This window comes from Remersonia thermophila, chromosome 3 (assembly GCF_042764415.1).
Source record: "Remersonia thermophila strain ATCC 22073 chromosome 3, whole genome shotgun sequence".
Lineage (NCBI taxonomy): Eukaryota > Fungi > Ascomycota > Sordariomycetes > Sordariales > Chaetomiaceae > Remersonia > Remersonia thermophila.
This window is the reverse complement of record NC_092219.1, coordinates 4,345,504-4,366,790: the sequence shown is the minus strand read 5'-3', so window position 1 is coordinate 4,366,790 and position 21,287 is coordinate 4,345,504. Positions and strand designations below refer to the sequence as shown.

General features: G+C 56.1%; 8 protein-coding genes and 1 non-coding gene across 9 annotated transcripts; 8 read left to right on the top strand and 1 right to left on the bottom strand.

Annotated features, from left to right (window-relative positions):
- Nucleotides 1-315: 315 nt before the first annotated feature.
- VTJ83DRAFT_4081 (uncharacterized protein) lies at nt 316-1,611 on the top strand (the record flags this gene model as incomplete). The annotated part of the gene is made up of 1 exon (XM_071010531.1): nt 316-1,611. The coding sequence occupies one exon, from the start codon at nt 316-318 to the stop codon at nt 1,609-1,611; it is 1,296 nt and encodes a 431-aa protein (XP_070867959.1).
- A 432-nt stretch (nt 1,612-2,043) lies between these two features.
- VTJ83DRAFT_4080 (uncharacterized protein) lies at nt 2,044-4,563 on the bottom strand (the record flags this gene model as incomplete). Its single annotated transcript, XM_071010530.1, has 1 exon — nt 2,044-4,563. The coding sequence occupies one exon, from the start codon at nt 4,561-4,563 to the stop codon at nt 2,044-2,046; it is 2,520 nt and encodes an 839-aa protein (XP_070867958.1).
- Nucleotides 4,564-6,184: 1,621 nt separating this feature from the next.
- On the top strand, nt 6,185-6,739 carry VTJ83DRAFT_4079 (uncharacterized protein; the record flags this gene model as incomplete). Its single annotated transcript, XM_071010528.1, has 1 exon — nt 6,185-6,739. One exon carries the CDS (start codon nt 6,185-6,187, stop codon nt 6,737-6,739), a length of 555 nt encoding a protein of 184 aa, XP_070867957.1.
- Nucleotides 6,740-7,373: 634 nt separating this feature from the next.
- Nucleotides 7,374-8,798, top strand: VTJ83DRAFT_4078 (uncharacterized protein; the record flags this gene model as incomplete). Its single annotated transcript, XM_071010527.1, has 1 exon — nt 7,374-8,798. The coding sequence occupies one exon, from the start codon at nt 7,374-7,376 to the stop codon at nt 8,796-8,798; it is 1,425 nt and encodes a 474-aa protein (XP_070867956.1).
- Nucleotides 8,799-9,493: 695 nt separating this feature from the next.
- VTJ83DRAFT_4077 (uncharacterized protein) lies at nt 9,494-10,471 on the top strand (the record flags this gene model as incomplete). The annotated part of the gene is made up of 1 exon (XM_071010526.1): nt 9,494-10,471. The coding sequence occupies one exon, from the start codon at nt 9,494-9,496 to the stop codon at nt 10,469-10,471; it is 978 nt and encodes a 325-aa protein (XP_070867955.1).
- A 683-nt stretch (nt 10,472-11,154) lies between these two features.
- On the top strand, nt 11,155-11,944 carry VTJ83DRAFT_4076 (uncharacterized protein; the record flags this gene model as incomplete). The annotated part of the gene is made up of 4 exons (XM_071010525.1): nt 11,155-11,361; nt 11,440-11,611; nt 11,695-11,789; nt 11,861-11,944. 4 exons carry the CDS (start codon nt 11,155-11,157, stop codon nt 11,942-11,944), a joined length of 558 nt encoding a protein of 185 aa, XP_070867954.1.
- A 2,217-nt stretch (nt 11,945-14,161) lies between these two features.
- On the top strand, nt 14,162-16,412 carry VTJ83DRAFT_4075 (uncharacterized protein; the record flags this gene model as incomplete). Its single annotated transcript, XM_071010524.1, has 4 exons — nt 14,162-14,558; nt 14,612-15,809; nt 15,870-16,197; nt 16,251-16,412. 4 exons carry the CDS (start codon nt 14,162-14,164, stop codon nt 16,410-16,412), a joined length of 2,085 nt encoding a protein of 694 aa, XP_070867953.1.
- A 1,736-nt stretch (nt 16,413-18,148) lies between these two features.
- On the top strand, nt 18,149-18,233 carry VTJ83DRAFT_t68. Its single transcript has one exon. It is a non-coding gene; the product is annotated as a tRNA-Thr (tRNA).
- A 1,214-nt stretch (nt 18,234-19,447) lies between these two features.
- On the top strand, nt 19,448-20,203 carry VTJ83DRAFT_4074 (uncharacterized protein; the record flags this gene model as incomplete). Its single annotated transcript, XM_071010523.1, has 1 exon — nt 19,448-20,203. One exon carries the CDS (start codon nt 19,448-19,450, stop codon nt 20,201-20,203), a length of 756 nt encoding a protein of 251 aa, XP_070867952.1.
- Between the last annotated feature and the right edge of the window lie 1,084 nt (nt 20,204-21,287).

Genomic DNA, 21,287 nt, shown 5'->3' with positions numbered 1-21,287 from the left:
AAGAACTATTGGTGGATTTTATTCCTGCCGGAACCTTGGTGAAATCAACCAACAGGACCAGTTGGTACGATGGGTTGAGCCGAGGGTGATGACATTTGCCGGATCGGAGCTAAATTAAGCACCGCGGCGAGAATAATAGATAGAGACAAACAAAATGCCCTTCAATCACGCCGCCAGGAGGTCTCTGAGAAACTTGTGAAGTCGTCGACAGGCTCTTGCTTTACCCTTATCCCAAGACGTCGTACTGTGTGACCCGACCACCTCTTCACCAACAACACCACGATGTCAGGAACCCCTGACCAACCACCAGCCTCCATGGCTTCCGCCTTCCCGCGACTCCCCCCCTCTGGAATCAAAGTCATCGTTGTGGGTGCCGGTTTCGCCGGTTTATCCGCCGCCATCGAGTGCGACCGAAAAGGCCATTCTGTAACCCTCATCGAAAAGCTGTCCGACATGGACGAGATCATGCGCATAGGCGATATTATCAGCTTCGACCCGAACGGCTCCAAAGCCTTCGAACGCTGGCCAGGGGTCGTGGACGCGATGGAGGCGGTAGCGCGCCAGACGACATGGCTGGACCTATACCACCACGAGGGCGCCTTTGTCACGCGCCAGTCATTTGCCCACGAGAGGGTCTGGGGGAGAAGGATCAATGGTCATCGGGGAGAGTTGCACAACATTATCTACCGGCACGCGGTGGCGAGGGGGATCAACGTGCGGCTGGGGTGTCGGGTGGAAGACTACTTCGAGATGGACGACCCGCCGCAGGCCGGTGTTGCTCTGGCGGGGACGGGAGAGCGCTTGACCGCCGATGTCGTCATCGCCGCCGAAGGGGTGCGTTCGCGCGGGAGGAAGATCGTTCTTGGCTTTGATGAGAACCCCAAATCTTCAGGCTACGCTGTTTATCGTGCCTGGTACTCGGCGGAGCGCATCCGGGACAACCCCATTGTGCGCCACATCGTGGGCAACGGCGACACGCACCAAGGCTTCATCGGCCCGGATATCCACTTCCTCGCATCGAGCCTCAAGAACGGGTCCGAGGTGAACTGGGTGTTCACGCACATCGACGACGGAAATATCGAAGAATCGTGGCAATTCCCGGGCAAGCCGGAGGAGGCGCTCCGGTATCTCGAAGGGTGGTGCCCCGTCGTCCGCGAACTGGTAAAGGCGACACCCGAGGGACGGCTGATCGACCATAAGCTGGTGTATCGAGACCCCTTGCCGACCTTCATCTCCCCCCTGGGTCGCATATGCTTGATAGGCGACGCTGCGCATCCCTTTCTGCCAACGTCGATCCAGGGGGCGAGCCAATCGATCGAGGACGGCGTGGTCCTGGCGACGTGCCTCGAGCTTGGCGGACGAGACAATATCCCGCGGGCGTTGCGAGCGTACGAGAAACTGCGGTACGAGCGTGTGCACAAGGCACAGGCCATGGGCCCAAAGACGCGAGAGCGTTGGCACAAGGCGGACTGGAACAAAGTGTGGCAGAGTCCGGAGCTGATACACTTGGTCAGGGAGCCATGGCTGCTCCACTTTGATGCTGAAAGAGATGCGTACGAGAGGTATCCCGAGGTGGTCGCCCAGCTGGAGAGGTCCAAGGTGAAGCTGTAGCTGGGCCTGATCTGTTGGACGCCAGATTGCTCAACGCCTTCGAGAACCATCTCAAGTAATTGGAAAACACGGTCGCCCATGCTTAATTCGTTCTTTGTCTTCCGTGTAATAGCCTCGGATCAGTCGTTACAAGGTTACGGAACGTGAAAACATCAAAATGGCCGCCACCCCTTTCTCATCTGCGTCATCCGTCTACCCTGCGTACTTTCTGTGACCACCCCAAGTGCTCTAAATACCCCATGGTGAGCTAAACCACGCCTTAAACACAGAGATAACACCAAGCTGGTATTTGCAAAACAATCCCGGAACAGACTGATCCAGGAAGACATACATTGTTGACCTTTAAATGAGGAGGAAGCAGAAGGACGAGCGAGAGCGATGCGTATTGATGAATCCGGCATAGCAGTCATGATATCATGCCTGCTGACCTGCTCACTTGGCGAAGGCTTCTTGGTTTTGTGAAGGAGGTGGTGGTCTGCCCCTATTTACCAATGGCAAACCTATAGATGTAGGGCATTTGCCATGGAGGAGGTGATTCACATCCGTCTGCTCTTCTGCCTTGTGCTCTCGGGATAGACCATCATCATTATCCCTGGAATCCTCATGGGCGGATTCCGGATTCCATACAGGGATTGGCTTTGAACAAGAATTCTCATCGTTGTTCAAAGGGTCTAGAGCACCGGTAACCTTTTCAGGCCCATGACGTGGGCGGATGCTCAGAGAGGCCGGCAGTGGTTTGTCGATTGAGTGTTCCTTGCCTCCTTCACTAGCCTCCGTTGATGGTACCACAGGATTGCCGGTCAACAACTCGAGAGGGTTATCCGCCTCGACGCTCGGGGTTGGCTGGCACAAGGCATCGGGACGGCGCCTCGGTTCGTCCAAACGCTCGTCAACCGTCTTCCGGTAGTCTTTCATGTGCAAAAGCCATTTGCCGAGGACGCGAATGAGACGCTTCTTATCAACCGGCTTAGCGATGTAGTCATTCATGCCGGTCTCGAGACACCGCTCCTGATCGCCCTTGAGGGCGTAGGCGGTCATGGCCACGATGGGCACGAGAATCCCAGCGGCGCGTATGTCGTGGGTAGCTTGGTGACCATCCATGACGGGCATGTTGATGTCCATGAGCACCAGGTCGTATGCGGCGGGCTTGCCGCGGACCAGACTGACGGCCTCGGCGCCATTAGAGGCGAGGGCGACATTCTTGAACCCCATGGCGCGCAGCATCCCCAACATGACTTTCTGGTTTATGAGGTTATCCTCAACGAGGAGCATGTTTTTGACAGGAGAGACAATGCGCAGCTCTTTGAGCATTTCGTTGATGTCAACGCTGCTGCTGGGGGACGGCGCGGCATGGGGCTGCTTGACCGGCGCCGCGTTGATATCGCGGATGGCGCCAAAGCGGCTCCAGCCACGTATGTCACTTAAGCATTTGATCTTGTCGAAGCGGGCCGTGAACCAGAATACGCTGCCGTGGCGATCTGGGTTTGGGCGATAGCCGATGCGGCCGCCCATCAGCTCGGCCAGCGACTTGGCAATGGACAAGCCCAGGCCGGTGCCTTTATAAGACTTGGTCGTGGTAGCGTCGAACTGGACAAATGGAGTGAAGAGGTTGGCCGCTGACGTGTCAGGGATGCCGATACCTGTATCGGTCACCTCCGTCAGAATGGTGCACGTTTCGTTGTCCTCACACTCGACGGAGGTGTGGACGCGGATCGCTCCCTTGTCGGTAAATTTGGCGGCATTGCCGATAACATTCTGCAGTATCTGACGGTAGCGCAGGGGGTCGCCGCGAACAGAGCGCGGGAGGTCCGGAGACAGGAAGAGTTCGAAGTGGACCTCGGGCGGCAGGGAGGGTTGTATGGCGCGGACAACCGAGGTGACGATGCTCGTAATGCCGACGATGTCGGAGTGGATGGAGAAGCTGCCCGAGCTGAGTTTGGAGTAGTCGAGGATGTCGTTGATAACCTGAAGCAAGACCTGGCCCGACTCTTCCATAATGCTAACCATGTCGCGCTGGCGCGGGGATAGCTGTGTGTCAAGCAAGAGGGTACAGGCGGACAGCATTCCATGCATTGGGGTGCGAAGCTCGTGGCTCATGTTGGCAAGGAAATCCGACTTGAGCTTCTCGCTCTCCTCGTAGGCGGCGATGAGGCGCGACTCGGTCGACTTGCGCTCCGTCAGGTCTCGGGTCACCTTGCCGAAGCCAACGTGCTCGCCATCGCGGTAGACGGCCGTGATGATGACGTTGGCCCAAAAGCGGGAACCATCTTTGCGGTAGCGCCAGCCCTCGTCCTCCACGCGGCCGTTGCGCAAACATAGCTCAAGCTCCATCTCGGGCTTCCCAATGTCAACGTCCTCCTTGCTGTAAAACAAGGAGAAGTGCTTGCCGAGAATCTCCTCCCGCGTGTACCCCTTGAGCACTTCGGCGCCCGCGTTCCACGTGGCTATGCGACCTTTGGGGTCCAGCAGGAAAATGGCGTAGTCCTTGACGGCCTGGACAAGGATACGGAAGGCATCGTCGGTCGTGAGGCCTGGCTCGGTCGACTCGAAATCTGAGTTGTCCAGGGGCCCTTCCTGCCACTCGAGCACTAAAGAGAGAAGCTCGTCTCCATCAAAGACGGGGATGACGCGGGCCTTCCATGAGACCCCATAGCGGGTGTTGATAGGCCGACTCGTTCGGGGCGCGCGGGCGGCAAGGGCGTCGTCAACGCAGGCGGCGAGGTTTGCGAGATACGTAGGACGGGTTGGGTGAAGGTGACGCTCGACAAACGAGAGCAGCTCATGCGCGATGCAGTCATCGGCCGAAACTCGCCATTCAGCCAAGAAGCGAGCCGAGGCTCTGGTGATGCGCCATGCTGGCGACAGGACCAACAGGGCGAGCGGAGCGAGGTCGAAGATGAGGTCAATATCGGGCCCTGCGATGCCGGGGCTCGATGCCCTTGGGGGGCGCATCGTTTCCGGTTCGGCGCGTGAGAGGAGGGGACTGAGCCGAGCCGAACCACCCAGGCCTGGGCTCTCGGGCGTCAGAGACGACCTTGACTTGTGTCTTCTCGGCCGATCCCGAGTTGGGGACCAACGCGAGGTTCCAGAGGCAATGAGGATGCTCAGACAGGCGATGCTGACGGGTCAAGCGCGGGAATGTACGGTCAATGGGAATGAGCTCGAAATTAGATCCACGGCATCCCTAGCCAGAAACAACGGCCTGGTCTGGATGCCAATGGTCGGACAGTACATTCAGCATTGTCTGTTCCTGGACGAGGCGGAATGAGTAGAGGGTTGACTTCTGGGCGGTTTCTTCTAGCTCGATGACGGGTTGGTTGGGGGAAACGGATGGACAGAGGGTGGCGATCGAAGAATCACACGAAGAACCTCTCCATGCGTCCAACGCCACATGTTCATCGATCCAAAGAAGCAGGGGGGCTACATCCGTAACCATATTCAGCGTTGCGTCCATCGCCAGATCGGGAAAATCCCACGTCTTTGAGGGATCAACTCGTCGGCTGCTGACCCTCTTCTTTTCGTTGCGCGGCTGGCAGGGTGTGTGCTCATGACGTCATGCCGTCTTATTTTTGCCGTTTCGGGTTTGGCGCCTCAACCGTCGACGGTGCGACTCCGCGGACCGTAGGGGACTGGACTAACAGAGACGACGACCCTTGTGCACCGAGGCGTGGAATGGATGTTGCAAGAGTGGTGCAGCAGATTGCTGATGCTATAATTTTCAAGATTATCTGAATAGCTGATATTCAATTTTGAGGTTTCTTTTTTTTTTTCTTTAACGAGGTCGGCTTTTCCAACACTGCACTACGCACTATTAGTGCCCGTGTGTCTTGTACATACACAGTAGTTATGTTCTGGAAACAAGGCCCGGATGGAACTCTCCGCTCTGCTGACTAACTAGTTAGACAGGACACAGTATATCGGTGGATCCTCGAGTTCTAGCCGTTTCGAGAAAGTGGGGCTGTATATAAAGTTCCAGGTTCCAGCACCCTCAGGCAACAGCTCGATCTTACTTCTAGCTGCGCTTTGAATCCCGAAGCCGTCTCAGACCACGAGATGGAACCAACATTTTGCGCCATCACCCTTTCAGCCTTGGGTTTGGGAGCCGTCCAAAGACAACTTATCATCGTGAATTCGGCTGACCGTACGCGATGTACTGTATGACTTCGAAATGAGCTCTGCTATGGTCCAGAGCAGTGGCAATGAATGACATCGCTCTCGTATGATCTCGGGCTTTCGAGGCTCTTCAACCACTAATATACGTCCGGGAATCGCTGTTTCACCTTGTTGGTGGATCGACGATGATGCATCTCGAGTGTTCTAGTTACATCGGACGATGACTATCGATGACGGCGGATAAGGCGTTGACGACGCACAGGTCTCAGGCAGACAAGCATATAACAAGCCCCGACGCCATCTCGCATCGCCTCGGCTTGACGACAACACAATGCAAGCATCAAGAACACTGACTTCGCGAACCACTCCTCTGCTGCTACGACACACCGCACGCAAGCCTCAGCTTCTGCTAAAATCAGCACTATCAACAAGCTACACTCCTCGAAAGCACGTCAACACCATGTCTCTCTGGCAGTACCCGCGCTTTTCTCATACCACCCCGGGTTTCTCGTCCCTCTTCCGCATGCTCGACGACTTTGACCGCTATGCCTCCCAGCAGTTGGGTTCGGTCACTGGCAACGTCGCCTCCTTCTCGCCCAAGTTCGACGTCGCCGAGCACGACAAGGAATACGTTCTGCAGGGCGAGCTGCCCGGCGTATCGCCCGAGAACGTTGAGATTGAGTTCACCGACGAGCAGACGCTTGTTGTCCGCGGCAGCCACGAGCGCACCCACACCGAGGGCGACCAGGCCCTGCTCGAGGCTCCCCAGGAGACTCAGAAGATCGAGGGCAAGAAGGAGGAGACAGCCGCAAGCAACGACAAGCCTGGAGAGGAAGCCAAGTCCAAGCCCCGCTACTGGCTGAGCGAGCGCTCGTACGGCGAGTTCTCGCGCGTCTTCAGCTTCCCCTCGGCCGTCGACCAGGACAACGTCCAGGCCAAGTTCCGCGACGGCGTCCTAGAGATCAAGGTGCCCAAAACCCAGCGCCGCGGCACCAAGAAAATTACGATTTCGTAACTTTCGGGACCTCACAGGAGTTTGATTGAAGGAAGAACTGCATTGAGTGGGTGGCAGCAAGCAAATGTACCTTAGGATATGGTTGTGCCTGTCTTGTTGTGATTCGGCTTCTGTGTTGATAGGTTGTGATAGCCATTGTAATTAATGAGGAGTGAGATCATAAAACTGGATTGCCAAGTTGCCCCGTAACCCAATCATCTGTGACCCTGAGATTCGTTTACCTAGTCTGAGGTAGCAAAGCATCACAACGACTTCGTGAGAACGGATGCTCGCATCTGCTGATGAGCCTGCCACCAGCGCTCTGCGCCAAGACGCTGCGAGCCGGCCCTCGTAGGTGACATCGTTTGGCCCTACGCGACGCGGGTCCAACTGCAGCTTGCCCCGCGGGGCAGCATGCATCAGGATTTTACACGTGGAGTTCCGACACAGGTGTCGGGCGTCTTTGGGCACCTCCACCGCTCTGCGCCTCATGAGGCTCCAAGATCGACATCTCCCGTCCGCTTCGACGCGAAGTCCTGTCCATTCCAAGCCCCCAGCCATCTGAGCTCCAACACATGTTTCGACATGAGTTGGTAACAGTCGAGGGCCCGTCCGCCAGTCCACCAGTCTGTCAGTCTGCGACTCCCTCGCCAACATGTCACGCTACAGCGGTTATGGCGGTTATGGCTTCGACTACCTGGACAACATCCGCGACCCGGCCCCTCTGGCGCACATCCGCGGCCCTTCGCTCGGTCGTCCTGCGTCGCGCCAGAGTCGTGAGGTCCGTGTTCGGGACGGGGACAACAACGGTGTCCGAGACGTCCGAGCCCGCAGCCGGAGCCGCAGCCGGGTACGGGCAGCAGGCCGCGGTGGCACCGCGGCCGCTGAGGTGCGCATTGTGAACGGTATTATTGCAGAGCACCCGGACCGACCTGTCAACGTCAACTTCAACTACGGCCCCGTGCACATCCACCACGTCTGCGGTTGCGCCGGTCCATGTCCGCACGGGGACGACCCGCTCGACTATCCCGACCCCAGCCCTCGTCGCGGCCGAGGTCCCCACTCCCGACCAAGCACCGCCCCGGGTCGACGACCAAGCATAAGCTACCACTATTCGCCCAATGCATTCTTCCCTCCTCCTGATCCACCACCCCCGTCTATCCGCCGGCCGTATCTCCCCCCTCCACCTCCACCTCCGGTAGCTCCTACCGCCCCACATCTCCTTTCGAACCCACCGCCGCCACCACCACCACCACCACCACCATCCGGACCACCCCCGCTCCGTTCCATCCTCCGTCGCCCCGCCCGGGCTCCATCCCGAGGCCCCGCAGAGCCAGACCCAGACCTGCGACACAACCCGCGACGAAGAACAACCATCCTCGTCTCCTCCCCAGAAGCAACCACCCCCTCGTCCACGTCCTCCTTCTCCTACTCAGGCAACACACACTCCACCGTCACGACCTTTTCCTCGCCGCGAGCTTCCTCCCCCTTGTCGTCGTCATCGTCCGCGTCGTTGTCGTCCGTCTCGACGGATCTGGACGCACCCCTCACGAGCACGACCCGTAGCAGGGGTAGTAGCAGGTCTGCGCGCACCGTTTCATCTTCTCGCGCGAGGGCTCCGTCTCGGTCCCGGGGCGGGTCTGGGGCCGTTGGGTCGGCGGAGAGGTCGAGGTCGCGCTCTCGCGGACCGGCGGGGAGGACCGTGTTGATGGATGCGGACGGAGCACGGCCGGGGGTGGGAGGTGCCGGTTCGCTCTGCCGAAACTGTCGACGGCGCAGAGGGGTGCCGCCGACGTGGGAGCTTTGTGCCGAGTGTGAGACGACTGGGGCGTATAGGTTGGCCCCGCAGGTTGGGGTGCGGTATGTGTCTCCTGTTTCTGGGACCGGCCCCGACTCGGGGACAGGGTCAGGGTATGGAAGCGGGCTGGATAGGGATAGGATGAGGGTGCGGTGGGAGCGCAGGAATGATGCCGGTGATGGGGGAGCGCCGGTCGGCCGGCGGAAGTACTTCTCGAGGTATGCCGGGAGGATGGTGGATGAGCCAGCGTTCAGCGGGTCCGAGACGGAAGGTGGGTGGTAATTCGGAGAGTCAGGCTCTTGGCTGCATTGACATGGCATACAACAGTACGCGTATGTCGGCATAGGGCATAAGTGAAGATGAGTTAAAAGTCATGACCATGATATAGCATCGGAGAGATACGCGCGATACTGGCCCGGTGTCAGTGAGTCCTTGATACAGCTCAAAAGTTTGCCATTTCAGGCATGGGTTCGCTCAGTGGCTGTAGCCTTTTACCTCATCTCCCGTCTGCGCATCTTTGCTAGTTTCTTTTCCTTCTTTTCTCAGGCACCGCCCTGGAGTAACCGAGAAACGAACGAAAAATGAAAGGTCTTGGATCCTGAAATGGTAGGATGGCAGTTCTTACTGTGTGCTACTCAACAGTCGAGAGTTGGAAAAGCTATAAACTCAGGCAGAATAATGATGTAGGGTTGATGACAATAACGTGGCAGTCCTTCATTATGCAGAGTTGCGGAGAGGCCTTTTGCCACCACTTAGTCCCATATGCAATGCACCAGGCGCTCGACAAGGGCGATGACGTATTGGCTGATCGTTCAACCACCCAAAAACTCCATGCTCCCCAAGTACCCACGATACGAACCGTGAGATCACACTCGACGGTGCAGCATGCCCTTCTTTTTCGCTTCATGTTACTGAAGTGGACCATCAACTCTCAACCAGAGCTGTTGTAACAAGGATGAAACCGCCCCCTTGGCATCATGAGTTCAACTAGTGACGCTCCGCCCTCGTACGAGGAAGCCATCTACGGGGGCCCGAACTCGCTCCCCCAAGAGCCGCGCAACGGCATTCCCCTGCACGCGCGTCGCAGCATGGAGGATGAAATGCGGCCGCTGCCGACAGGCTGGGTACGCGAGTTTGATCCGGAGACTCAGCACCAGTTCTTCGTCGACACCTTGTCCACCCCGCCGCGATCCGTCTGGCACCACCCTTACGACGATGACATGTATCTGAGCTCTCTCCCTGCCAACGAACGAGAAGAGATCCGGCGTATGCATTCCGGCTTGGCCCGCAGACCCAGCGCTGCGGACATCGCAGCCGAGGATACCGACAGCGACGCGGACTCGGACGCGGATGAAGCGCCCGGCCCGGACGGCATTCCCGCCCCGCAACGACGGCCCAACCCCCAGCAATCTCAAGAGCACAATGTATCAGCCATAGCCCGGGGTCTAGGCCGCAAGCTTAAAGACCGTCTCACCGGCACAACCCATGAGCAACGCTCCGCCGAGCGCATCCGCCGCGCAGCCGCCGAACGGGAACTGTACCGCCAGCACTGCATCCTCCGGCGCGCCATGCTCGAAGCGATGCGCACTGCCAAGCCGGTGTCGATCGGCCGCGACGCGAACCGGGTGCACCTCTTCCTCGAACCTCCGGGGCATACTTTCCCTGGCGTGGTTGACGTGAAGCGGCTGGGCCCGTACCTAAGCGAGGTGGTTTATGATGTGGATGGGCCGAGGCCAGGGCCGCATGGGAGGTATCTGAGGCCAGAGGCGGAGATGTATGGAATGGGGTATGGAGGTTACGGCTGTGGGAGGTGGGCTGGTGGGAGGTGGGATAGACCGGCTCTGCCATACAATCGTAGGCTTGGGCCAGGGTTTGGAGGAGGGTTTGGCTTTCCGATGATAATGCCACTGGCGGGAGGATTGATGCTTGGGGGCATGCTGGGACAGGGTATTTGAGTGGCATTGCATTGTATGATGGCAGCGGTCGGGAGAACGGCGATCGATGGCTGTTGGTGCTCTCCTGCAGATCTTGAAGTCGTCTTCTGGTAAACCGTTCGTCGCAGCTCCTCTGTTTTTCGTATTCCACACGTGTACACGGTCAGGAACCAAAATCCCAGCCCGTTTGGCCCGCATAATGTCGATCAGCTCCCCTAAAGCAGAACGATCGAGACCAGGGGTGGATCTCGATCGCGGCACTCGACCCGCTGTAGCAATATATCGGGAGTGCTCAAGCAACGGTCGCAGTGGACCCAAGACTTGCATTGCCCCTTCACCGTGCTCGCTTACCGGCTTGGCACCTTGAGGTACAGAGTTTCCTATGCTTTTTCCTCGCTTGTCAGCAAAAGATGACGTCGTTGATAATCTTGTAAGCCAACTTCACTGCGCAACACAGCAGCATTATGGGTCGATGGCGGGGAAGCAGCCTCTAGGTAAACAAGGCGATGGTCTAAAGCAATCCGTAACGGGAAAGCAAGATTCCAAATCTTAGTAGGCGGTCGTATTCTGCTCTGATCTTGAAGATTGGTATAAGAAGCCAGCCGTCGCAAGCCTATGTTCTCTGGACCTACCACAAACTCAAGCCCATCGTTCCCCAACACACCTCGCTCAGAACTTCTCAACTCTCCTCTCACCCACTCATGATGATCCCATTCACCGTTCTTGCTCTCGCGTCCGCCGCGGCAGCCGCCAACGCTGTGCCAGCTCAGTGGGATGGCAGCTGCTACTATCCTCAGCCCGACATTGGCTTCGATCTCAGCACGTACCTCGGTCGCTGGTACCAGGTTGCCGGCACCATCGCTCCGTACACGGCCAACTGCAAGTGCATCTTTGCCCAGTATGCGCTTAACGTGAGTGATCTGAACCCAAGCCCACGAACTCGGCTCCGCTACATGACTTTTCAACTCTAACCAGCTTGGCGTGTTCAGGATGACGGCTCGGTCCAGGTGAACAACACCTGCCAGGCCGGAACGAGAGCCGTCAGCATTCTCGGCGCTGCCACGCCTGTGGATCCCAAGTACGGAGCTACGGGCGTCTTCCAGGTGCAGTTCCCCGGCGAACGCCCTCCGGACTGCCCCGGGCCAAACTACATTGTGCAAGGTATGTTGTGAAAGCCTTGCGAATGGCTCTCATGGATCTGCCCCATACGATGGCCAATATCCAAATCTCTGACACTATGGCAGACTACACGGGCGATTTTTCGCTTGTGCAATCCAACAACTTCTCGACTTTGTTCATCCTGAGCCGCGAGCAGCACCCGGGCCAGGAGAAGATTGACGTATGTCCACCCGAAAAAAAAAAGCTTTTGATTAATCACACAAAGAATCGCAAGCTAATGGCATGTCACAGGCTTGGATTCGGAGGGCCGGGCTCCTTGGTACGGACCTGAGCAAGGTTGTTCAGACGGACCAAGAGGGCTGTCTGTTTACCTGATGTGACAGCAAAAACGGATCCGCTGATGCTGCCATCAGCTAGTGCACCATATATACCTGCTACTGCAACACACCCCCCAGACCGAGGCGATTAGTCGAGGTCTGAGTTCCCTGGTGTACTTATTTATCCTGACTTGGAGTTAGAGGAAATTTCATCTCTATCCTCCATCGTACCCCCGAGGGGTGCCCGGGTGTTTATTTATCAGACGCTACCCTGAAAACGTCCTTTGTGTCAGGTGTGCAAACACAGGTTTCGAACTTAGAGCCTTCTCATTGTATATGACTTTTACAGTGCAGGTAGCACTATTAATATACCGCTGCGTAAACAGAAGAGGACCGGGCTTATAACTGTGATAGCAAAAACGGATCCGCTGATGCTGCCATCAGCTAGTATACTATATATACCTGCTACTACAATACCTAAAAAGGCGAAGGGGAGCAATGTGATTGATTGCACTCCTCGACTTGACAGGCCTTTATGGATATAGTACTGGAAAGAAGATCAGAAGCCTATTAAATTCAGCGCGTTGGAACTAGTACCGTGTAATAGCCGCTTAGGGGAGGGGAGCCTTTTAGAACGTATATTGGTAATATTTTCCGGGAAGTCTAGATATATCAGAGATTACTTATTACGCGGTGATTTGTTGTACGGTATATAGCTGGATTGAAGTATCTGGGGCCTCTGGGCATCCGCGATTTCGTATATACTAGTGGTGTATAATCCGCAGAGTATACAGATCTAAGATAAGATATAAGCCTCCTCTCGGGTAGTGTAAAGCGAAGTATACGATTGATTATTATATTTTCTTTCTATTGGTGCTAAGTTTCGATTACTAATCGGCGATAAAGCGATAGCATTTCTAATTGAGAGCAATTATAATACGCAGCTAAGCTACCTAAGGTAAAAGTAAACGTTTAGCAACTTATTATCTTTAAAGAATTCGGTACGCTTAATACGTTCGGTATACGGACCCTTAAGCGTATTAAGACTCGGGTAGTAACCCTAACAGAGATACAGCCGTTTGTTAGCTGTTCTATAAGCTAGCGATAGCGCGTATATATAATGATAAGACAATTAATAAGAATAGACTTTACTGCCGAGGGTTTAGTTCTAGCTCGGGTTTCTCGAGGGCTATATAGGAGTACTAACGAGGATAGCCCGGGATAAGCTTAGCGCTAGTTGCAAAGCTACCTCTATCGCTAGTACGGAGATCTATTACCCGTCGCTCGTGTGTTAGGGCCGGATTATTCCGCTCTTATAGCTCGGGTCCGAAGAAGAGATAACTGGTAGTTAAGCTTTCCTAGTCTCGGGCGCCCGTATAGACCGAGGCGTAGTTAACGTATTCGGTAAGTCGTAATCGGGCCGCCCTAATCCGACTAGCCTACTTATCGGAAGGTCTGACGGGGATGTTGCGCCCGACTATCCGGTTCGTCTACGGTAAGACAGCGGAGCCAGGCCTAAGCAGAGCCTACCTATAATACCTATTATAACTTAACACCTTCTGTAAGGGGATAGATTCAGCCGGGGCCGGCAAGCCTCCCGTCTGAAGCCTCTTAAGCTTTTTAAGCTCTTAAGTCAACCGGGCCGCTCTGGTGCTTAGGGTTATATATGGTGGGTAGAGGGGTATAGGATGTTTTGGAACCAGTGTGCTTGACTTGTTGTACCTACTGTATACGTGTTCGACGTTTCTATGCAATCGACACTTTACCCGTACCTCCCCCACCCCTCTATTCACTTGATGGCCGAAACCTGCATCGGTAGGACTGTTCGTGGATAGGATTCCACCCGACTACTACGGCGATTACCTATCCCGGCGACGACTACGTACTATAGATCCCAGGCTACTTAGCCCGAATACGTATACCCCTCATGTCTCAGTGGCGTATCTCCGATCCCGACGCCAGGCGTGGATGTCGACGACCGACACCACCGTTACCATTTGTCAATGGCTTACGACGATAACGAAGACGGACAGCTAGTGTTATCAGTATGAACCCTACGGGGGCGCCAGCCTGTCGGGTTCAGTTGGTGGAGGTGGGAGGAGGATCGGGAAGCAATGTTGGGTGCCAGGCTGGTCATAGGAGTACCGACTGAGACCTGTTCACGACCTTCACCTCGTTGCTTATAAGATCAGAGTCCTGCCCGCTCGGCGGGCAAGATTTTCCAAGCCAGGCTTCGACTTCGACAGTTCTCTCACCCTCTCGCAAAGCCTTCACCATGACTGTCCTGACCGGCTTGAAGCCATTCCTGCTCATCGGCGGCTACGCCGCTGCCGCCTCTGCCGCCTCTGTTGGTCTCCCCGTCAAGCTTGAGACTCGCTCTCCGGTCACCTCTCGCCTCGCCAACGTCCACTACAGTGCCGAGCGGTCCGTCGATGGTCCTGTCACCATCAGCTATGGCTCTTGCTCATCGTCCTCTCTCCGGGATGCTCACCACGTCGTGGGCGAGGCCGAGATCTCCAAGGGCTGCGCCAAGCGTCTGGTCTGGGTGCTCCCCGAGATCGCCGAGACGGGCGGTTGCTTGTCGGCCTGGAGTTCCACCGGCACTCTGGTTGGCAGGAGCGCGCCTCAGGAGCTGGAGAACCGTCATCTGCGCCGCGCCCAGAAGCGTGCTGGTACGTCGAGAATCTGCCCTGGCATCCGTGTCACAGGGCTGACAAACCCGTAGAGAGCATCCACATGGACAGTAGCACGGGCGTTGAGACCCTCGGGCCTTGGTTCGACGGCGTTGCCGCCTTGAAAAACAAGGAGCCTGGCCCTGTTGACGTCGAGGTGGCCAAGAGCAAGCAGATCGCCATTGTCGGCGCCGACATGTCTGGTCTGATGAGCTACCTGGTGCTGACCCAGGCCGGTTTGAAGAACGTGACCATCCTTGAGGCCAGCCAACGCCTGGGTGGCCGTGTGCGCACCGAGTACCTCAGCGGCGGCCCCTCCGACTACTCCTACCAGGAGATGGGTCCCATGCGCTTCCCTGTCACCTACCAGGAACCCGAGACCAAGGAGAAGATCAACATCACCGACCACCAGCTCGTCTTCCAGCTGGCCGAGGAGCTCAACAACCTGAACGGCCACGATAAGAACCTGACGGTTGAGTTCATCAAGTGGGTGCAGAGTAACACCAAGGGTTTGGTCTACAGGAACGGCTTCAAGCTGTCTTCCGGTCTGCCCCCGACGGTTCAGCAGATCCGTTCCGATCCCTCCCTGAGCACCCCGGCCAAGCCTCAGGATGCGTCGGTTAAGGCTCTGTCCGAGGAGCTGGAGAAGGCCATGCCTGATGAGAGCTTCTACACTCTCATCGCCAAGAACATGTTCAAGGCTCACAAGGAGTGGACCGAGAACGGCCTCAATGGTCTTGGCGGCGATGCCTGGTCCGAGTTCGCCTACCTCACGTACCATCTCAACGCCACTCTAAAAGACGTCGATGCCCTTGGTGCTCTGAGCAGCCACGGCTCCATTTGGGCCGAGCTCTACGACGGTCTCTACTTCAGCGCCGCTGACTGGGTCACCATCGATGGCGGCCTCGACCGCCTGCCTCTCGCCTTCGGCCCCCACGTCGCCAAGGCCACCTACATGAGCCGGAAGATCGAGCAGATCAAGTACACCAACGACTCCAAGGTGCAGCTTATTTGGCGCGATGTCAGCGCACGCCCCGTCAAGAGCGTTGGCCTCGACACTAGCCGTGATCTAAAGAACGCCACCTTCAACTACGCGATCGTTGGTGCTCCCTTTTCCGTTGTCCGCAGCTGGCGTCTGCCTTCTCTCCCGACTCCCATCACCAACGCCATCAACCGTCTGCCGTACCAGGGTGCCTGCAAGGTTGCTCTTGAGTACAGCGAGCGCTTCTGGGAGAAGGCTCCGTATGAGATGTGAGTATTCCTAGATCCCACACACAATCAGGGTGAACAGCTCCTGACATATCAAAACAGCTTCGGCCGCTGCAGTACCAGCACGGACATCCCCGGCGTGGGCAGCATCTGCTACCCCAGCTACAACTTCAACGGCACCGGCCCCGCCTCCCTCCTGGCTTCCTACACCCAGGTCGGGTGGGTCGAGTCTCTGAGCGAAGAGGAACATGTCAAGTACATTCTGGACGCCATCACTGAGATTCACGGCGAGGAGACCCGCAAGCTCTTCACCGGCCGCTACGACCGCCGGTGCTGGAACCATGATCCTCTCCAGGCCGGTGCCTGGGCCAACCCAACGATTGGGCAGCATCAGATGTACATTCCGGAGTACTTCAAGACTTACAATGGGGTAAGTGTTTGTTGCCTGTTGGAGTTTTTCTTCAGCCTGCTAACTCGCAGCAGCTTATCTTCGTCGGCGAGCACACCTCTTACACCCACGCCTGGATTGCCGCCGCCCTCGAGTCTGGCATCCGTGGCTCCGTGCAGCTGCTCCTTGACCTCGGCCTTGTTGATGAGGCCAAGGCAGCTGTCAATAAGTGGATGGCTCGCTGGATCGACATCTAAGCGAACCGAGCTGTGCATAAATCATCCGGGGAGAAAGAGAGGGCGAGAGAGAGGCGACGGTCGGTCCGCAGATAGCATGCCTTGAAGGCATACGTTCACGATCCTTATGAACACGCGAGTACATGAGATACGGCATTGATGGCGATTTGGACCTTCTTATGCATGACGGGGTTTGGCGGGTACATTACATTTAGAGATTAAGTACATATTAATGACTGGTGCGGGGTAATGAATAGAAGAGAAGACACTCGTTACTCACATATCGACGGTACCTACCTAACCGCCGTGCAACCTGACCATGACAGGTGGGGGGAACCGTGATTGCTATACAGGGGATGGTTGACCCTATGCAACAACCACGAAACCCCCCCAACGTACCTATGCGACTCCCACGCCGGGCAATCGTGATGTCCACTCCATCACCAATAGAAACAGACTACGATTTTGTCGTGTCTCATGGTACGCCAGCCAACACTAAGCATTGCCCCGAGACAGCTCATCGAACCACTTCGAACCTGCACACCTCATGTCCTCGTGGGGCTTATCACATTTGCCCCCTTCAAACCACCGGCGAAGATAACAAACTGCCGCCATGGCTCTTCTTGTCTTACCAATCCTGCCGTTCAAAACCAATCACTCTTAAACAAACTACGGCTGGCTCACAGAGTTTTACACCACCTTGCCTCCACTGGCGTCCGTTTCACAACACCTTGAAGCGATCGGAACCAAAACGACGGCGGGCTATCGGAGTCCGATTCCAGTCCCCAAGACAGTGATGACGAAGACGACAATAACACACTGCACAAAAGTTTAGTTGAAATCTCCGTCTCGTGGACTCATCACTCTGTCCTTTACGTAAGGATGCGAGTCCTGAGGGGTTTCTCAGGGAGGTGCACCTGCGGCTACGGCAGCCGGTGCCCAGGGATGGTCCAAGCTTTGCTTGATTCTCGGTGAGGGCGTGCACGAAACATGTCTATGGCGGCATCGGGAGAGTTATATAGGATTCTGATCCTGTCTGGGAGGGAGGATCCTCTAGAGATCTCGACCTTGTCAAGAATATTGTCAACTTTCCGTCTGGGGAGTAGTGGAGATAATGTGAGTCGTTTTCAGGGGAGCTTGGAATCTGAGCCCGGAAGCACCGGAACCCTTCATCGCGAGGTATGCCAATGATGGTGGGCGGGGTGCGAGCTCTCTCTTGAGCCGAGAGGGAGCCAGTGAGAGGCGAATGGCTGAAGCACCCTCGTCCAATATTCTGCAGCGTACGCTTTGCGGTGCGTTCCATCTTCTTGACCCCCCTGCAGAAGTCAGTGGCTGTGCAATGCTGGGGCTGTTGGTGGCTGCCTCTTGAGCAAGGTTCCAGTTCAATTGCGGGTGACCAGCCACAGGCCTGGTGATTACCGAAAAAGTCGAGCGTGTAATGGCGGAAGCGAACGTCGCAGTACCGCTGTGATAGACATGCCAACAGATAATCATGACATAGAACGGGGGCTGCTGTGGCACCTCTCCGCTGAAGAACACATATACACAGTAGACCACCCATGTTTCTGCATCTCCATTATCATTGAAGCACCAAAAGAGATATCATGAGGTAGGGTTAACCAGTTTCCCACTCGACTTAACGTCAACTTATGGATTGTTGGCTTCCCGGGACTTGGAATTGCGCAGGCTAGACCCCCTCAAGAAGCTCTCATATTCATTTAATAAGGTCGTATGTGCTGCGATGCAGCAACCAAACAGCCTGCTTAGCATAGTGGCTAATGCGTTGCACTTGTATCTTATCGACACATGCAAAGATCACAGGTTCGATTCCTGTAGTAGGCATCTTTTTTCATTTGCAACAATCCTCATTATTTTTCGCCCCTGAAGCGTCTGTGACAACATTCCCCTGAAAACCACCTTACGCACCCTTACTGGCCATCAAAGCCTCAAACTCCCAAGCACAGCCTTACCTCCCCTCAGCCACTCTTCTGCTCTTCCAATTCCGCGGCTTCACATGCCTTGCGGTAGAACTCCTCAGCAACCCTCAGCCTAGTTGCCGCGGCCCTTCGCATAGGCGCCGGCGACTTTGGCGTGGCGATTGGCAGTTCCAAAAGCTTCAACAGGGCTCGCTTCGCCGCTGCCCGAGGGGAAGTCCGCTTCCGCACCCGAGACCAGGCGGGTTTAGAAGTATCCACGATGAGTGGGCCGTAGTCCTCTGACGAGCTCTCCGCCTCTGTCTCGGTTCCCACCGGTTGATCATCTGCAGGTTTACTGCCGACTTTGTCTGTCGCCAATTCCGTCTCATCCTTGGCAGGCTGATCGCCGGCGTCTTTGACAGATTGGTCACCGGCGTCCGTCATGCCTCGCGCTGAATTTGGCGGCGCCTGGTCCCCCGCAGCTTCAGGGTTCGCGTCTTGCCCCCGCGGCTGAGTCTGTATCCCTGGAGCTGACTGATCATCGACCGCTGCTTTTTGTGCCTGAGACATGGTGTATGCCCCGCCATCTAGAAGTTCCTTGACGTCCACCTTCAGCTTTGATTGTACCAGATCCAGCTGTGCATTCTCCTTCTTCACCAGCTCTTGGTAATTGCGTTCTGCTGCTAGTCGCATTTTCCGCGCCTTGTTCCAGTCTTTCCGTGCGTGCTTCGCCGCGTCTCTGGCGGCCTGGTACACGGCCCTCCTTCCCGCCTCCTCCTCCTCGTTAGGACCCACCCAGTCAGGGTGGCTCTCGGATTCTTCCAGATCCGCCCATGCGCGAAGCATCAGCGCATTGGCTTCGTTTAATCTCTGGGCGGCTTGTGCCTCATCAACTACTCGTGCTAGGCAGTCACAATCTGCCTTGAGGCGGCGTTCGGTCAGCTCGACCAGCTCAACTTCATTCTCCGTCCCGGGAATTGCGGACTCCTTCGCGGCCTCGGCTCTCTTTTCTGCTTTATCGTGCGATGCCTTCTTATCCTGGAGCGTTTTTTGCAAGTTGTTCATTGTTTCATCTGTGGGCACGCCGGTGCTGTTGTCGAGGTCGCCAAGCGATGTGAACGTACCGAAGACCTTGGTGCGATGCTGTCCACGTGTGTCATAGAAGACTCTGCGAATTCCGACGGCTGGGTCCTCCGGGCTAAGGTATGTACGGGCGTCGCGGAATGTCAAAACATTCAAGTGCCTCTCGACGGCACGCCAGTCCGCGCGGTGCCATCGGGGGTCACCTTCTTGGCTCCGGTACGGCATACATGCGTTGAGGGGCTGCGACCAGCGCACCGGCTGTTTGTCAGGGCTCTGGGCATATTCGGCCACTTTGATGTCCGCCAGGGCAAGCAGACTGCCGTACGTGTAGTTGTTGTCTGGGAAGGCATGCGCATAGTATCGCCCGGGGTTTTGTCTGATCCGGCTACGCAACCAGAACCAGTCCGCGTAGAAGTCGGAGACGACGGCGAGGTCGTAAAACCTATCCCAGACATTCCTGAGGTCTTGGCTATAACCGTTCTGGCGAAAACAATCCTGGATCCTGCACCTTCTGCGCAGCTCTTCGAGCCTTTTGGTATGGTCTTTGTCATTGAGGTGGGCGGTGTGATTTGTATTTGTGGCGATAAGATCTCGGAGGCTGGAGGCCAAGAAGCCTTTGTCTCGCACTCCCTCCCTATCGCGAAACGGCGGGAAGGGTCCGACCTGCTTGGTTCGGTCTTTGCTGAGTTGGAAGGAATAGCCGAAATCGCCGACAATGATCTGAGGAAAGTAATCGTCGAAGCGCGACAGGGTAGGGTCGATCCTCTTCTCCTCGTCCGTCGGGTAATGCAGCCAGATATTGTTGGAATGTAGGTCGTGGTGGATGATGGGATCCCAGTTGGGCGCTCGGGGAGGTGCTTGTACAGTTTTTGGGTCAACATCAGGTTGGAGATTGGCCGATCGTGGCTGTACCGCTCCAAGGTGCATCCATGAGAGGGCTCGGAGCACTTCTGCGAGGAAGTGCCAGATGAACCCCTCTGGAATGGTCTCCTCCCTTTCGGCGAAGGCTTCCAGAAAGTCCCAGAGGGTCCCGCCATTGTAGTACTTGTAAAACAGAGTGACATCTCCGCCATCGCCACGAGAATTCCAGCTCATGTTGTGCACTTGACACGCGAACATCTGAGGGAATGGGCTGCGGCCACCAAAGCCTGGATGGTACAGTGGCAGCTGTCGTTGGACGTAATCATCCACGTCGAATAAGGTGGACTGCTCCAGCTCTGCCGGGGTCGGCCTGTTAGCGTCCGCTGCCACCTTGGTGCGTTGGAACTTTGTGATCTTCTTGATAACAACGAGCTCTTGAGGTCGGTTGACTGTAGCGAAGAGCCCGACAACCTCATCCGGCTTCTTCTCGTTGTTTTGGAGCCACCTCAGGAATATGAAGCCTGCCCGGTGTTTCTGAAGGAACTGTTGCGACTGATTGCCGTAGCTGAGCTTTGTTCGATCGCCGAGCTCTATGTTGAGCCTGGGGTTGAAGAAGAGGGTGTGATGGCTATACTCGCGTGGCTGGACTGTAGCCTGCGCCGGGACTTTGGTCACTTGTGTTGCCATGGTAGGTGATGTGTGAGGGATGGGAGGAAAAGCTGGGATCAATGGAGTCCATAGATCCCTTTTGGATCGGAGAATATGGCCCCTACCTCCTTCGGCGGTCCCAAGAGCGGAGGTTTATGAGGGGGCTTTGTCCTTTGTTTGATCTCGGCTTCGGCCTGACAACCGCTTGCATAACCCTCGAAGCCTTCATCCGGAAACGTCTTACGCCTCATATGTTCGGGCGTGTATTGCTTCCAATCCACAACAGTTTCAACAAAGAACTCGGTCCTTCGCGTGTGATCCATCATGCACCCTTGGGATATGCTGCGCAGATACAAAGAGGATGGATATCCCTTATATCTTTCCGAGT